General features: G+C 45.8%; 1 protein-coding gene across 1 annotated transcript in view; it reads right to left on the reverse strand.

Moving 5' to 3' along the window:
• The window catches only part of LOC122565703 (histone-lysine N-methyltransferase MECOM-like), a 63847-nt gene extending 61929 nt beyond the window's left edge, over positions 1–1918 (reverse strand). The window contains exon 1 of the mRNA XM_043721936.1: positions 1854–1918. Within this exon, the coding sequence (XP_043577871.1) occupies positions 1854–1881 (28 nt within the window). The 5' untranslated portion in view covers positions 1882–1918. The remainder of the gene's footprint in view (positions 1–1853) is intronic.
• Positions 1919–16969: the final 15051 nt, after the last annotated feature.

Consider the following 16969-nt stretch of genomic DNA (forward strand, 5'->3'; position numbering starts at 1 on the left):
TTACAAAGAGAGTGGAAGGAAATTGTGATGGAGGGAGAAAGAGAGCGAAGCATGTCGTGCAGCCTATATCTAAGACGGTCGCATGTCATATCAGCAGTCATCGGGCTGGGATATAGGTATGTCTGTATAATGCCGCGATAGTACCTCGACAGTGCCCCTGTGTGTATATTACGGGGATTTAGCTCGAGGGCCCTCGCATGCTCGGAGACTGATGTGACCACGGAGACCGCCTCGTCGAGACATGCGAACCGACCTGTACGAGAGACCCTGTATCGCCTTCCAAGACCGCAAAAAAATATCATAAATGTTCTCGATCGCCTTGCACACTTAACTCGAGTTTACGCAATTCCTTCAGAAAACATGTGTCCACCCGATGAGGCGCATGCACGTATTTTTCGCGGCACTGTATTATAAGAAGTCTTTTGCGCATTAAGGTGATATCGGTACAAGGTTTTCGAGCGATCGCGATGAGAAAAGAGAGTCATATTGAATAACTGGCACGAAACAGAAGATACGCCAACTAGAAACGCACGATGCATTTTCGAACGAGGATAAGGAGCGAAAATACCAGAACGGATCGCCCGGTGATTGACTCCTCCCTTCTTTCCGATTAAGTACCATTTTCATTCTGTCGTTAACGTATCTGATTGTTCAATAATCGCGCAGATATACGCGGTGGATATTCGCGTTACAATGTATATGAATGAGGGTGGCGTGTATCAGCGGTAAAAAAAGTAGGTTGCCTGGCTGACTAAGCCGCGCAAAAGATTAAAAGCTTTTGATGTTTCGTATTTAAATTAACTCGTTATCCCGGATCCTTGAGCGTTGGAAAATCGCGAAAACGAGCGCACCGCCAACAGCAGTGTCTTACTCGCGTAATTGCATCGTATTCGACGCTGATCTAACAAAAGCAACGTCTGCCACTTCTTATCTATATTCGTTACGAGGACATGAAAGTGGTCTCGTTAGGAAATCCCGAAATCGTTAAGCCTGGGACTAATTTATAAATTTCCACGATAATTACGCGAGGCCTAAAACCTCGACTAGCCATTCTAAATTAAATCCGAATGATTAACGAGATACACAGAGTGACCTTTACTGCCGCGTATTAATAAGTCTGTGCTCGGCTTACTATTCCGACTAAACAAGGGTGATGGAAGCGATAGCTTATCGATGTAAAGCAAAACGTATTTCGCGTTGAATCGGAATCTCCCTCTGGATTCAGAATTCGTATCTCGATATCAGCGCCGAGAATCTCGGTATTTTCGACATTGTCCCAAACGAAAATTTCGAGCGATAAGTATGTCAGGTATTCACGAGCTTCGTCACTTGACGACAAATCGCTCGACCTAACTGCCTTCCCTTTCAGGTCCCGCATGGCATTATGGTACAACGTTTTCAGTTATTTCGCCGCACAAATTATGCGCGTTCAATAAGGTGGACAGAGAAACATGGCGTGACTTCTACGTTTCAGGTCAAGACAATATATTTCGTTATTATATTATTACGTGGCTGGATGGCAACGAGAATTATGTATTTATTGCCCGGACATTATTTTTATCGTATCACATACCAGACACACGACGTGCTCTATCTAGCCGTGGCCAACCAAAGATTTATTTTAACGACCGCGTCCCAAATCTTTGATCGATAGCTCGTAGAATCAGCATATGCTACCGTGTCATCGATTTCTACACACTATTCAACTTACATCTGCTGGTTAACGCAATGGGCGAACAGAGACGGAAGTGGATTTGTCTTGGATCGTACGTCGACAGGACGTAGCATCTAACATTTTTTGAGGACGCAAAAAAGATACGATAATTGTGTTGTCTAAAATGCCATAACCTTACCTCGCGCGACGCGACTGCAGTTCACCATACATCTTCCTTATGGATTCGTGAATGCTTGCTTTCTTTTCTTACTACGTTGACATCTTCGCATTGGCAGATTGACTTAAAACCTATGATTATCACAAAAATTATCACACAATGATTATTATTTTTCACTATATATATATAACTAAGATGCTACATTTCAAACGACGCTTTGACAATGTCGTAAAACGCGCAGATGACTTTCAACTGGTTTACCGCGCAAGATGGACGTGACTCAACATCAAAATTAAATATTAAGAAATTTATAGGCGGAGATATTTAAATTATTTGATGCTATATTATTAATAAATAAATCAAGTTTGTTAATATAGTTATAGTTAAACATAAAAAATAGTAAACGATTCATAATGAAAATGGTATAATTATTGACAGACGTAGTATCCTACTTATATAAAGTTTCGTCTTCTCAGTCTTCTGTGACGTTCACGCGATAATTCTTTGTTATAATGGATAATAAGCAACGTACCGTGTTTGACTTCTATAATTTTAAAGTTTTCGTGGGTGCTGTACAATCTTTCTTCATATATAACGTATTGCGAGAGTACAATACCTTAAGACGAAGACAATTTCACTGAACAGAGTATATCCGTGTGCCACGATTTTTCAGCAGAAGGTGAGTCGCTTTATAAGATATCAAATTTACTTTCTCACTTTTGAACGCATTTTTTCATTCGCAAATTCGTATCATATTGCATCAATTAGTACATCATTAACACAATATCGAACAATGACTGGCATAAGTGTGAGGTTATGTCATTCCGTAGACCGCATATACCGTGTTGAGAGAACAGGCTTCGTTAAAAAACAGATAGAAATAAATATCTCCATTTCCTTTTCTATGGAGGGTGTAAATATCTCTATCTCTTTTTCAACAAGAACCGTGCTCTTCAGTTGGCATCCGCGGTCTATATTTCTTACGTTTATTTACATTCTTTGTTTTCAACTTATTCATATTTCTATATTTACATTTACATCCTACTCTTTATATCTGTTTCAATACATCGGCCAAAGTCTGCTCCGAATCATAGAATCGATATCGATTTCCCGACTCGTATGAAGGATTGATTCGTCCTTCATAAAATTAAGAAATTGTTATCGTCGCGATCGAGAATCGTCTATCGATTACCCGGCATTCTCATTGACAAGAAAGTTATCGCGTCGCTATTTAAAGGTTAGTCGAAGCTCGAGTGAGCTTTGTAGTGAGAATTTGATTGGTAATCCTTGGCGTGGCACCCAGTCAATCGTTACCCCTTGTAATATTACCGAGCTCGTACAGACGTTTGCGTAGTCGTCTTTCAGTGTGTACGAGCTCGAACCGCGCCAATACAGACACACACGTACAAGCGGATCAGGTGTACGCGAGCGAGCGTGCGTGTTAGTAAGTGGGTTTGGGTAACTAAAAGCCAAGCGCGGGTCGAGTGTGCGAGTGTATCATAGAGAGGGCATTCGAGCGGAAAAACGCAACTAAACGCGAGTAATTGGAAGCCCAAGGGGGGGTACATTCGAGGCGCACTGGGTCTACCGACACCCTTGCTCCGCCAGGGACGAATCCATGCTCGTTTATTACTTCCTCCGAATGTTTACCCCCGTATTTGTCATATTGAGTTTCCTGTTTATGTCGTTTCTTCGACACCGTGGATCGTGGCGCCTGTTATCACATGGCATGGAAACGAAATGCGAGTTCTTGGAAGAGAAGGCGAAGATACTTGACAAATTAAATCGTCTCCCGTATTGCTTTAACGATCGCATGCGAGATATTGTTTCGCGGTCGATTCTAAAGACGATTTTTATTCATAGGATGGAGAAAATTGTAGCAGAGTATAAAATTGGAGTAATAGTTTTGAAAACGATTGTTTACAGGACGGGTTGATTTCATCTTTTTAAATTTGTTAACTGCTGCCCTGGCGGAACTTTCGAAGCTCGCGAAGAAAAGAAAAAAGAATTTCGTGTCAAACCTTGCTTCACGTTCCAGTTTAACGCGAGCCCCAGTCGTCATCGTTAATATGTTTCCGATTCTTTTTCTTCGCCAGCGAGAGAAATTTCTCCGTACACCGGTTCTCGTTGTGTTTCACTAGATTTTCCTTGTTTTTCCCCTTTTCGGTCCGTCGATTAACAACGGAGGTTAGCACTCTAGAATTTTGCGTAAATACTCCCTGTTAATATGTGCCGTCGGTCTCGCGGAGAGAATCGATCGCTTCAAATTCTCAATTGTGTGCTCTCATTTCCGCGTAACTACCTTTGAAACGATAAATTCATCAATGACCGGCCTTGTTCCACAAAGACGGTCCACGTTGGTCAATAAAACGGAACCTCTCGAATTTCACTGTTTCTGTTTCCATAATAAGATTCCTACCGACCATGAAGTCATTATCATACGCGTCTCAACGTGCCCCGATGTGGTCGTAAAATCTTTCTGACCATTAAGCTTCGAGATCCTGTGAAAGAAACCCTCTATGTTTTGAAAAATTTATGTAAAACAGTTACGCTGTTTAACAACCATCTTTTCACGATGGTGCGGGAAGCTAAAATAATTCAGGATTATAACCGTATTCTGTGCGCCAAGGTTGGTCTGTCGTTGGCGTAATCCTAGGGGTTGCTATTTGGAAACTGGTCGTGGTTAGAAGCAGAATTTGATAAGGAGAGAAAGAGAGAGAAGTGATTTAAGACGGTCTCCAACCTGCCGCGGTTCTGGTTCCGTTCTGTCTTCACCTCCGTGGTTTCCACCCTCTTCGCTCTTTCTCTCCCTTTCTGTACATCCTGCCTCTTGCTCCCTCTGCTCCCTACTCTCCCTCTCTTTTCTTGTGTACATGCATCGTCCCGGTGGAGAGGCAGCAGGGGGTTGTTTCGTGGCTGCCGTTGGCTTTTCGTTGCGGTTTGTGTAGGGGATGTTTCCTTCCCTTGTGAACATATCCATAGAATTCCCTTCTCTTGGTATATCCTCCCTCGTTCACCGTTTCGTCCGTCTTGCTCCTTCTCTTTCGATTCAGCTTCTCGACCGTAGCATATTATCGGCATGGCAGTGCCTTCAGTTCACTCAGTGTAAACCCTCGAAGGCATTTGCTGATTCAAATTAATCACAGCCGAGGTAGACTGCCCAACCCTCTGGATCCTGCCTTCTCCAGTTTGAAAGGCACCAACAAGCTGCTGGTGGGGGCAAACACCTATAATTCCTCGTTTTGCGATTCTTGCATTTACTCTCTCGTCTCATCGTCGTTTTGTCATTAGACAAACATATCTGTAATCTACTTCTTGATTTTCTGACAAGAATAGGTATAGTTGCATGCGAAAGTCTTGAAGCGTCTACGAAACGAAATGTTTATTTCATGTACGGATATGAGGATACTCGGTATTATTTTAACTTTAGTAATTAGTTCATCAATAGTATATATTTGATCTATGAATTAGTAATTAAAATAAGCCATAAATATTTCGTGTGCATTTCTCTTGCTTCCGCCAGCAGCAACAGTTCTTTGGGAAATACGTAATAATTTTTTAACAAACTCATTTCGTATTTTCTGCCATCCTTTTTTCAGTATTTCAAAAAATTAATTTTTGCTGTTTTCTTTTCTGACTCGTTTTCCTTCCCTTTCCTATACCCGATTCCTGTTCCATAACATTTAGCCGGCGCTTTGTTTATTGTAGCATTTACCAAAATATTTGTGAATTGGGAAACATCGTAAATAGAACGTAGCACGTAGAAACAGTCTAAAAAGATATTGTGGTAAGAAGCAACGCCGCGAGTACTTGGATGGTCTAATATTTTTACATAGTGCATATATCGTACGTATGATTGGAGAATCGATTAAGGATTTCAATCGGTAAAGAGCTTGCTACATCGTGTTCCGTAGTCGTGACGGTCATGAGTTCCCTTGGTACGATAACTAAGAATCAAATGCAGGGTTTTTCACCTCCATAAAGTTTTTTTTTTGTAGTAATATACGTTCGGCGGCGTAGGACGCGGAGCACAGGCATTAAAAGCTCGTCAAACAACGGTGCCTCGAAATCGCGTGGAATCATTTTCCCTGTGGCTCCATCGGCGTCTAAACGATAGAAGGAAGGAAAAAACGAGGACTCGTCAACGTGAGAGAAGCTCGGGGCAGGAGGGAACGGGAAGAAAGGAGAAGAAAGGACGAAGAAAATGCGTTTTTCATCCCCATGACACGACTACCGGTGGTGGCCTGCTGGATTTTCGTCGCGCTGCAGAGCCCGTTTCGCAGGATTGAAAAAGAGAGAAAGACAAAAAGATGGAGAAAGGGAACGAGAAAAAGCGGGGGAGAGTCCGCCGAGAGTGCTCTTTAGAATTAGAGCAGAGCCAGCTTCTGCATTTCTCTTTCTTTCTCTTCTCCTCCTTCTCTTTTTCCCTTTTTCCTTTTCTCTTCTCCTCTCCTCGATGAATCCGCGAGGCGTCTCATCACGCAACATTACCCACAAGCCTCCGCGACTCCTGCCTTTCTCCACCCTGTCCTTCTTCATCCCCTCTACCCTTCCCCATCTCTGTCCGACCCACCCACATAGTCGGACCACCGACGGAACTCCTTGCATCCCGGCCGCGTAACATTAAGCCTACTCCTTCCCATTTTTTCTTAGACTGTATGAAGCCTTCTGTAAGCGGCAACGTTTTATTTTCCCTTCCCTTCCTCTTTTTCCATCTTATTGCGTCTTTTTTCCTGTTCCAATTGCGAAGAGAGTACCGCTTCAACCTGCGGAATATTAAAGTCCTTCGAAGCGAATTCAACTCACTTTCATGGGCGCACATATACACGTGTATGTATCGTAGAATTGCCGATTATTTTCTCGATAAAATTTCACTCCATTGCTTTCTCGTTATTTAGGAATCGAAGATGATAATGGACACTCTACAGATGGTAAACGATATTTCTGCGCTTAACAACCTTCTACGCGTTTTCTAGCTCGAGACGAAGCTCGTGTATCGCAGAGCTCGTGTATTTTGCTACTCATCCTCCATTTTTTCGCGTTATCCTCTTTTATCGCACGGCCCCCGGCATCGACATAGCGCGATGGCAGGGTGGAGGAAGTTCGCCAAAGCAAGGGAAGAGGCGGAGGATACCGGGATGTTGAGACGCTGCAGAGAGCGGGAGGGGTTGTTCTCGAGGGTGCTGCTATGGCGGGATGAGAGCAGAGACGAGAGAGAACCGGGAGGAGGCACGGAGGGGAGGGAAAGAGGTCTCGTCTCCCTGTCTCTATTGATCCTCCGAGGAGGAGCCGCGCGCACCTCGTCTTCCATCCCACCTCATCCTCAATACTACTCTACGCTCCGAGAGACGACGACGACGACGACGACGACGACGACGACGACGACGACGACGACGACGATGACTGCGACGACGACGACGATGTAGTTGACGGAAATAGGAGGGAGACAGAGGGAATGAGAACTGTTCTCTCTGCATCTCGGCTTGTGTGTTACGAGTCTGGGAAAACGCATCGACAACTGGAGCCTTCCACGAGTCCACGCGTTTTACTAAATGTGTAGCTGCCGCGTGTCTGGATCAAACGATCCTTTCATCTTTGCACCGGAAGTCTCGTAATCGAGCGTATTCCCAATTACTTCTGGAAATTCTGTTGTGCATTCGCTCTTGCGATAAGAAAGAGAGGGACCACCGCCGCGACGTTTAGCTCCCGAGTTAACACGCTCGCTCGTGCTACGTATTTTAAAACTCTGCCACAGAACAAATGCCTCGCATTGCTTCTTCGCTTTGTAATTACTCGTAATTTTTATCGCGACTCGATAACGCCGGATAGAGTCCTCCCCGCGTGAGATGATTGATCGATGCTGGCGACGTGTTTTCGCCATGTTTATATTTAACATTCTTCGGAACATACTTGGACTGATGCACTAGGGTATTTGCGGTTTGCTCATATATCACTGGAATATCAGTTGGACAGTTTTGATGTATTAGTCTCATTAGCTTTACGACTTATCGTTGCTGCGTTTCATCAAGGTTTATGACTTCTTCCTTGCAACGTGTTCCCCTCCCGCGTTCCACCTACAAGAGTGACTCGTTCTCTTATTATCTATCGCGATACGCGATCTTATCTATGCATATACATATGGAAATCAAAGAATCCTCGATGGCGTGGCTTGTTCCGTGTTGCAAACGTGGGAGCACGATTGGCGCAAAAGTTGCTCGCTATCTTCTCCCACTCTGTTTCGCTTCTCGTTGCCTCTCTCTAGTCTGTTCACGGCCCCTCGCTGCTATAACTCGACCCATCGTTATCTCCGACAAGAAGACTCCCCATTGGTCGTTGATCTTCCCACTCGTAGTGATGCCTCCCTCGCTCATCGCAACCGTCCTGCGTGTTCCAAAGCTCGTCTGTCCCTCGGCTCTTCAGGACATTCAGCTTGTGCGTGTGTGCACGAGCCTCGCAGCTATTCCAGGAGCCCCATTGGGCCAAGGGGAGCATCCTCCGTTTCTGATTGGGCCGGCACCGAGAGCATCTCTGCTCATCCTCGCGTTTGCGCGTCTACCACGATCATCGTCTCTCTCGTTGCGTGTGTAGTCGGAGCTGCGTTATCCAAAATGGTGGATTCCCCGATATACGTATGTCGGTAGATACGAGAACCAAAGTCGCAACCAATGGAGCCAACAATTTCTATATTAAGAAGCCAACAAGAACGAAGTTGCAGGGATCGCGTTGAAGATTCAGACGGGGAGATCCTGCGATCGTTCGGTTGAAGGAAAAAACGTAACGCGCGGCAATAATTTTCCTTAGCAAAGATAGTCGCGTTATTCGCAATGACGTTTCCTCTCGGTCGTACGGCTCGGACGATCGAGTTCGTCTCCGAGAATAGAAGGAGGCGTTAGTCATACATCCCGTCGTAGATCTGGCTATAACTGGCGTCTGTGACGGGCCAACGCCATTATGGCAGACACGCAGAGAGAAGCGATACGTGCACCGCGACCGGAACGAAGCGAAGGGGAGAGTAAAGACATTTACGAGGACCGGCAGAGACCGGCTGGCGGAAGAGGAGAGAGAACGAGAAACGGAGAATGCACTGGCAGCGTTCATTTGCGACGCCAGTAACACGCTGCCGCATCTATTCATACACAGCGGCTGCACCCACGCCGACGGCGCGCAGCTTGCGTGTATCCAGCGTCGACGAGGGAAGACCGCGACAGAGAGTCAGCGAGAAAAGAGAAAAGAGAAAAGAGAGAAGAGAGAAGCGAGAAGAGCGGAGGGAAGAAACAGACAGGCTTGGCAACAGTGGCCACTTGTACGTTCTACCTTCTCTGGCCTTCGCGTCTTTCGTTCCGCTCCTCTCAGTTTCTCTCATTTTACCGTGAACCTCGCGGAGTTCAAGAGAACACAGTGACATCCAAGAAGGGTGAGACCGAGCGAGATAGTGTGATAATTGGAAGAGGAAACAGGTTGGGGAAGAGGAAGGGAGAGACAGAGAAGAGCGTAGCGTAGGTGGAGGCGCTGTTTCATGGTTGGTGGGGGCCGGAGGTGGTGGTGGAGGCCCCTCAGGAGGTGGAAAAGGTGGATGATGAGGCGGGGGAGCAGGAGGTGGTTACCATGGCTACCAGAAACCACAGCCGCCGCCACCGACGATGCGAGAGGTGTCACTGACTCCTGGCAAAGCTACCACGCACTTATACACCTGTACGGATACCTACGTACCGTGCAATATCGTCTCTACAGACACGTTTCTTTGCCTCTACTACGAACCTACCTGTGCTACCTGCTACGCATCGCGAGATAATTTCTCTCGAGTACCTTCTCTCTGTGTTGCTGCCGCTGCCGAGCTCGTTCGTAACGAATTTCATCTTTGAGCCGACGACCGTTTGATCTCCGTACAAGTATCGGCCGAGGTGTCGCATATGGTATTTCGTAACGTTCGAGGCTCTTAGTACTTTGAACTTGGAGATATTCGGCAGGAAGAGAGAATTCCCAAATGGAAGTTGGGTTAAAATTATCGTTTGGACTTTAAGACCATTCGCCGTATCAGGAACGAACGCATATTGCGAACGGTTGAAAGGTAAAAGCAAACGTGCGCTGCGCGTAGTGATCTAAACAATCGATCGTCGTAGCGGACATAAACCGGGCCTCTCTCGAGAAGTCGACGTGACTTAAAAAGACCATCTCGAGCAGGAGAGCGGCGAGAAACAAAAGATCCGCCTCTTAACCGCGGCCGTTCGTTCCGTTCCTACTCCTCTCCGCCCCCAACGTCGTTCCTATCCTTTTTCTTCGACGACTCTCCCTCGACAGGACGGGAATTAAATTAAGGCTTCCGAAAATAAACTCGGCGACATTCAATTGTTCCTCGCAGGGGCCGAAACGACACGAGACGGCGGCGGAACGGCGGTGTCGAGCCTCGTAAAAGATGAGAAACGATCCAGCAAGATGGCCGACCTGACGATGTTGGACGCGCGTTTTCTACCTAGTGCCGCTTATATCGGAGATACCGATATACAGCGCGCAGAAAGTAAAAGGGCTTATATGGACGGACGTCCATCTAAAAGTAAAATATAAATACTTAACATCGAAGCTATGGCGATGAAGGAATATACTGGTTCGAATGGCGGTTAAATGGAAAGGAAACAGGTTAAAGGCCGGTGGTAGAATTTCTCTTAAAACCCTGGCAGAAAAGAGAAGAGGTACTACATGGGGATGGAAGGGTGGTTACTACGGTGGCGATACGATGCTCTTTCTACGTCTTCGTCGCTTATCGTGTGTATAGTCCGATTCGCTTCGCGGTCTCCATGGGAACCCGCGGAAAAACCTATCGATTCTCCCTTTCGACTCCTCTGAAAGAGAACTCCTTCGAGGATCCTTTGGCCACTTGCCGTTTCTCTCATCTTCTACGGATCTCTTTCGTCTCCTCTTTCCGGCGGGAGCCACAGCTTTACCTTCCTCGACAGGGTCAGCTTTAGCTCTCTGGTGTTGGTCTCCGGAAAAGAAAAAGAACGGAGGAGTCGGAGCGAAGGGGAGAAGAAGACAGAAGGGGGCACGGCAATGCCGTTAAAAGAGGTTTATTTCGCTAATAAGACCGGACTTGTGCTGTGCTTATTGAAACAATAAAGAATCACCCTTGTGGGCGGAGGAAGGAAACCCTCAAGATGGCGACCCTTCCTGGTCATGCCGTGGATATACCAGAGGTACGTGCACTGGTTCCAGAGTGTCGGCTGATCAACTCCCGATGGATTTATGGCTACGATATTGTGGTGCGCCTTCACTTTCCTTTTGTCTCGAGTTTCGTGTTTCCATCGTATCGTTCTTTGCCATCTGCTTTCCAGCTACATTGAAATCAAGGACTGCTTTCGTGCGACGAAACGTTAACGTTAGAGTATATGAAAAATGAAGGAAAGATCATCGAACGTGAAACGCTTCAGTCGTTTTCCTTTCACGCTGTCATGGTACGAATCAAGCGATAATTACAGTGAAAAAAATTGGCGAAACAGCGACGATAGTACGACTACGAAAGAATGAATGAAGCCTACATGACCTAGTTTATCGACGCGTAATTTGGGTTACCGGCGAGAAGGTTGGATTAGAATCGAAGGGTCGTAAGTATACGGGTGCACGTCAGAGTTTGCGGCGCTCACCTCCCTAATATGCTGCGTTATCGCGAGATTTATCGGTTATCGGTTACGTGCACTTCCCTCGGCTGCGGCTCCGTCAGCTTTACTCCTACTTTTTCTCGCCATTTTCGTCACCGATGGGGATCCTGTTGCGGACGTCTATTAGGTGCACGGCTCTTTAACATCAAATATTCCCCATGGAACGTTTTTCAAAGTTGCTTCGTCATTAAAAGCATCCTTTAGCCGTGGCCGTGTGCAATTTTTCCCTATCTAATGAGTTTCGTAAAAGCACGAAGACGTCCCCGTGTCGAGAGGACAAAAAGGGCCACCGCTATTTGCAACTTATGAGGGCAATTCCGAACTCGGTCACGTTCGACCGGTCGAAAGCCTCGAACTTTACGTCCTCGTCGTATCCCTCCTTATCGCGTTGCCACGACGTAATAGTGAAACTTTCCTTTTGTGGACCGAACCGAGCGGTTTTGCGTAAACGAGTTCCACTGGTATGAAATGGGCAAGATACAGCGGAGGATGGTGTGTCTCGTTGAGAATCGATAGAGCTCCTACCGAGACTACCCCGCGAGACACGAATTCCCGGATTCCATGTCGCCACCCCTAAAAACTCCATCTACGAGAGCGCTCGGCCTGTTCGCCTCCCTCGATCCACCACCACCCCTTCGGTACTCCTCGAGGCACCACATTACCTCTGGACGAGAGGACTTGGAGTATGGAAAGAGAGATCGACCACCGAGGAGAGGGAGAGACGAGCCGTGCTACAGGGGAGAGATAGGAAAGGAGGAAGAAGGAAAGAGCTGGAGAGAGCAACGCAAAGGGCCGAGTACAATGGTCCGCGTCGGAGATTCGGAAACGTCGGGACCCGGCATTCTGAATGGGAGACGAATGAGGAGTCTGCCCCAACTGAATCGCAGGACAATGCATTCGGGAAAACGAATGTTAACGTTGACGATAACGCGGCTCGCTAGGAGATAGATGGTCGTTCGAGTTTCTTCGCAGAGGACGATCGTGTCTCGATCTTTCCATGATTAACGTTATCGGGAACAGTGATAGCGTCGTAAGATAGATGGCTACGGTAAGCTAAGATAAAACGCGGTAAATGCGGCTTATCCGTTGGAACGTGCGCGAACAGCTAGCGACGAACCTATCGGTGACTGATTTGCACGAAATCTCTAGTCAGGTTGTAGCCAATTTAATTTTACGCTCACTCGACCGCTAGTGATCCAAATTGTGGCCGCACACGGCGCGAGGTTAAACGTATCTTGACTATTTATAAACCAGTAACGGTTATGCTAATTTTGCGTACGAGTGATAAATCTTGCATTTCTATTTTACAGCTATTACGAGCAGCAGGTTGCTTCAGAAAGATGAAACTTTTGTAATCCGAAACTTTTGTTGCAGACCGTGACAACGCTCTACGTGTTACGAGCAATGAGGAATACTTTCAAGATACGTCATCGAAGGCAACGACTAGGGATGCTACCTTTGCTCGACTTATCGCTGCGGGTTAATCGGCCACCAAGGTAAACGAAGCTATTATTCGCTAATATGTTTGAACGAGTATCATCGTTGGAATAAAGATCTTTTACGGCGGGTCTTCTCCACCCATTCGGGAGACACCCTTTGATTAAACCGATGTATCTACGATTTATGATGGATAATTGCACGTAATGGGAGTGCTCACGGTACTGTATCGTCCCGAGCGTGATAAAGGTGACAGCGAAGCGAACATGGGCGCGAACGCGTGATCATTTCCGACAGAGGGAACGGAAATTATGGTGTTGGCGTTCCTAATTAAACCTAAATACGAGCGTCCGCTTAAGAAACCACCCCGCCGATAAATTTGATACCGTTATCGCGCGTTACACGTGAAACGTAGTCAAAAATGACTCTATCGTGGCCGGCAATGAGTCGAAGATGCAAAGAGCAACGAGGTATCTACCGATTCGATTATCAAGGATCGGTCAGTCGTTCTACCTTCGAGGAGCTGACGACGTCCCTGAAATTCACGATCCATGATTCAAGGTGGTTTCTTCACCCTCTCGAGGTAGCCATAGACCACGATATTATAGGGCGAAAACGGTAAATAGCCCTAATAATGCGAAATCTCGGTAGCCATAAATACGAGCGGACGATATCTGGTTACTGATCTCGGTGGCATGTCCAGGAGCTGCGTTGCCGTGTCTCGCAGCGTTGATACCGGTTGCCCCACACGGTACTCACGTAAGTATCGTGGGTACTGGAAGTACTCACGTCAAGTATGTGCACGGCTTATCATACTTCTCGCGACCAGTATATGGTCTTCCTGTTCTTTATGCGAATACACGTGGGACTTGCGATGTACCATGCTCTTTCTCCTCCACAAAATATGTCGGATTCGTCGAGGGGACAAATACAAGTGGATTCTTTGATCTTTTCTATCGTCGAATCGCGTGGCGTTCCCCTATCGGACCGATCTCGTCGCCGATTGTTTTATAGTTTTCACCTTTTACTTTTCCCGGTTAGACGTCGGTGGTAGCCAGTTTACAATTTGTTAGAAAGACAGAGACCTATGAAATTCGTAATTGTTACGATCCGAACAACTTCATTTTACGTAGATCAGTTGCAGAGCAAAATTAATTTCTGGTATATAAGACGGGAATCCAGAGAGCGAGAGGGAGAGAGAGAGAGAAAGCCAGACTTGTAAACATGTCGCTCAAAGGTAAACCACGTCACACCGTGCTTCCTGCGCGGCACCTCGAATTTCCATTCATTGTTATTCCATAATCAGTGATGAAACACGAGATTGTCATGTGTTGTACGGAGAAGGATGAAAAACGAAGGTATTAACATGAGCCAAGGGTGAGGATAGATCGACGGTCGGAAGGAAAGCGTACGCGGGGACACGATGTTATTAAGAACTGACGTATACCCGTGCACGCACGAACAATCTTCTCGCGTTCGCCGTGATTTTCATAAGATATTGTAATTGTTTTAACAATCGACACTAATGGATATTCTTGGTAACGCGACTCGCGCCTTCAATTTATTCTCACCTATAGTTTTTAATGAAAAATGTAGCGCAGAAAATGATAGAGCCTGTTAATTCCCGATGCAATTAGCTTTGTCACTTGTACTCGCAATTAGTAGCGGTCAATGGTCGTAGGCATTCGGTATTCGTGGTTCGTTTCGATATGCTCGAAATTTATCAGCTTGGTCGCCGGTATAAATCGTACCGTGCGATACCATAAAGAACGATGTTAAACACGACGTTATTTACGAGTAGTTCGGCAGTATTCCTCTTCGTGAGAGACAGGCCAGGCCGAGCCGTGCGTGTCAGGGCAATTCTTTCCGCGACCGAGGCAAAAATACGTTCGTGGGTTCTTTTATACACCCTCCTCCGAAGACAATCTCGATGTCTCCCGTCGCTGTGTGGCGTGTCGTGTGGTGGACATCACTCCGGCTCGGAGTGGGTGGTAAGAGAGAGCCTCGAAAGGGTGTAGCGTGTCCGGTATCTCGTGTTGGGATCGCAAGAGACATTTCGTCCCCCCAAGAAGTCAGTTCAGCTCCCACAAATGACCATCGCCGACCACCACCATCGCCGCCACCGCTTCGTTCGCCACGCCATCGAGTTAACCCCCTTTTCCCATCAACCCCCGTTGCTTTCGTATCTTCTAGTCGCCTTCTGCACCGTTCGCGCAGATGAAACGATAAACGAATTTATTACGCTCGAATGAACGAAACCGAGTGTCCTTAGCGAGTAAAACGACGGTCGCCATTTATGGAAAAAGCACAATTATTCCGTTCCATGTTCTTTTCCATGTTCTTTTCAATGTTCTTTTCCATGGTGTCCAGCTTCGATCGTTCGAAACGTTCCTACTATGTATCGCGTACATTTACGATACGAGGTTGATGATTCCGTCGAATTTGTTACGTCTCGTCGTTTTACTCGTTTTGCTACGTTTACAAATACAGCAATTAAATTACTATACTATGCTATCGTAGTATAGACTAGTTTGACGTGCCATTTGCATTTGCGTCGGTCAAACAACGACGTTTGCCGTTATCTATGCGCAGAATTTTAACCCAGAGTCACACTGCCATTAAAAGAATTATATAACAATGAAACTTTGTCGATGATAATCGTACGAACGGCGTTCGATATCGTAATCTACATCTAACGTATTAACGATAATGTAATATTATGATTCTACAATAACTTCGATCCTAACTTACTGGGATTTATAATGTCAGACTCTTTTTTATAATATTCGTTTGATGCAACATTCTCTAAATTACTAGAAATACATATGTATCGACTTACAATAATTATGTACTATCGGTACATACAAACCGTTACCACAGGAACGTATCTTACCGTCAGCGTATCACTTCCAACGTTACCTACCAATGGAATAAGATTACCGCAGTCTGCTGACTACATTTGAAATCAGATAGAAAGTTACATAATTTGAAAAGGAAATATAAAGTAATGTGATTTAAAGTGTTATAATAATTTCGTAAAATTATACCTACTGGTTTATTTTGACTGCTTTTCAACCTACTTTTCTAAGCTACAAATAATACTTAAAATAAATCAAGAGAGAAATTCTGATTTAGGATGTCGTCTGACGTTATGACTGATAAATCAAAATTGATTTTTCAATCCTCTAAAAATATAAATGTATGCCACGTTTCATCTGCCAGAAACATATCTCCTGAGGTAACTGAATTTTTATCGATATACCAAAAGTAACCATCGTTCGGTCTCAAATAATTATTTCGCTTAGAACGTTCGTTCTAAAATAGCCAATTACATGAAAATGAAACAACCGAAGTGAGATCTTCGTCAGTATTTTATATAGAGTAGTATGTCATAATTATAATGGTTAAAAGAATTTTGTTGATTTATTCGCAAGGTCGACGATATTGGTAGCGAGGAATGACTAAAAACGCAGACTGATTCTGTCATCTCGTGGCGAAGTTGCGAGTGAATCGAGTATCAGCCGTCGAGCAGGGATGCCAACGAGACGCGCGCATCCATGGCAGATCGTACGCGGAGTCGCGTCGTAAACAAGAATCCGTTTCATCGGTAGCCGTATTTCCAAAGTTTCCTCGCGAATCTGTCCGTCGTACGTGAATTTTTTGCCAAATCATTAAGCGAGTCGTTTATCGAGCCACGGCGTAGAAACGTTCGCAACCGAAAGACACCGCAAACGCAACATTTTCCGAACGTTTTCACGGTGGTGTTAGTGCGCGGGTTGGCAAGCGTTGCTCGAGTGCAGTAGAGCTGCCATTTTCCGTGTGTTGCGGTACACGAGCGAGAAAAAGATAGATATCCGTGTACGAACAAGGACGGTAAAAGTCCCGAACACACGGATTTTCGTGGTGCAAAAGACGGAGGAATTCGTCGTGCGTTGATTCATCCCGGGACTGTAACTCGTAATCGCAGTGAAAACGAAGAAAATAAAGGCAAAGGTGGAGGGCCGAGTCGCGGAAGCGCGCGCCCGAAACTGGCCCGACGATCAAGGTTAG

Source organism: Bombus pyrosoma, linkage group LG3, assembly GCF_014825855.1.
Source record: "Bombus pyrosoma isolate SC7728 linkage group LG3, ASM1482585v1, whole genome shotgun sequence".
NCBI classification, from domain to species: Eukaryota; Metazoa; Arthropoda; class Insecta; order Hymenoptera; family Apidae; genus Bombus; species Bombus pyrosoma.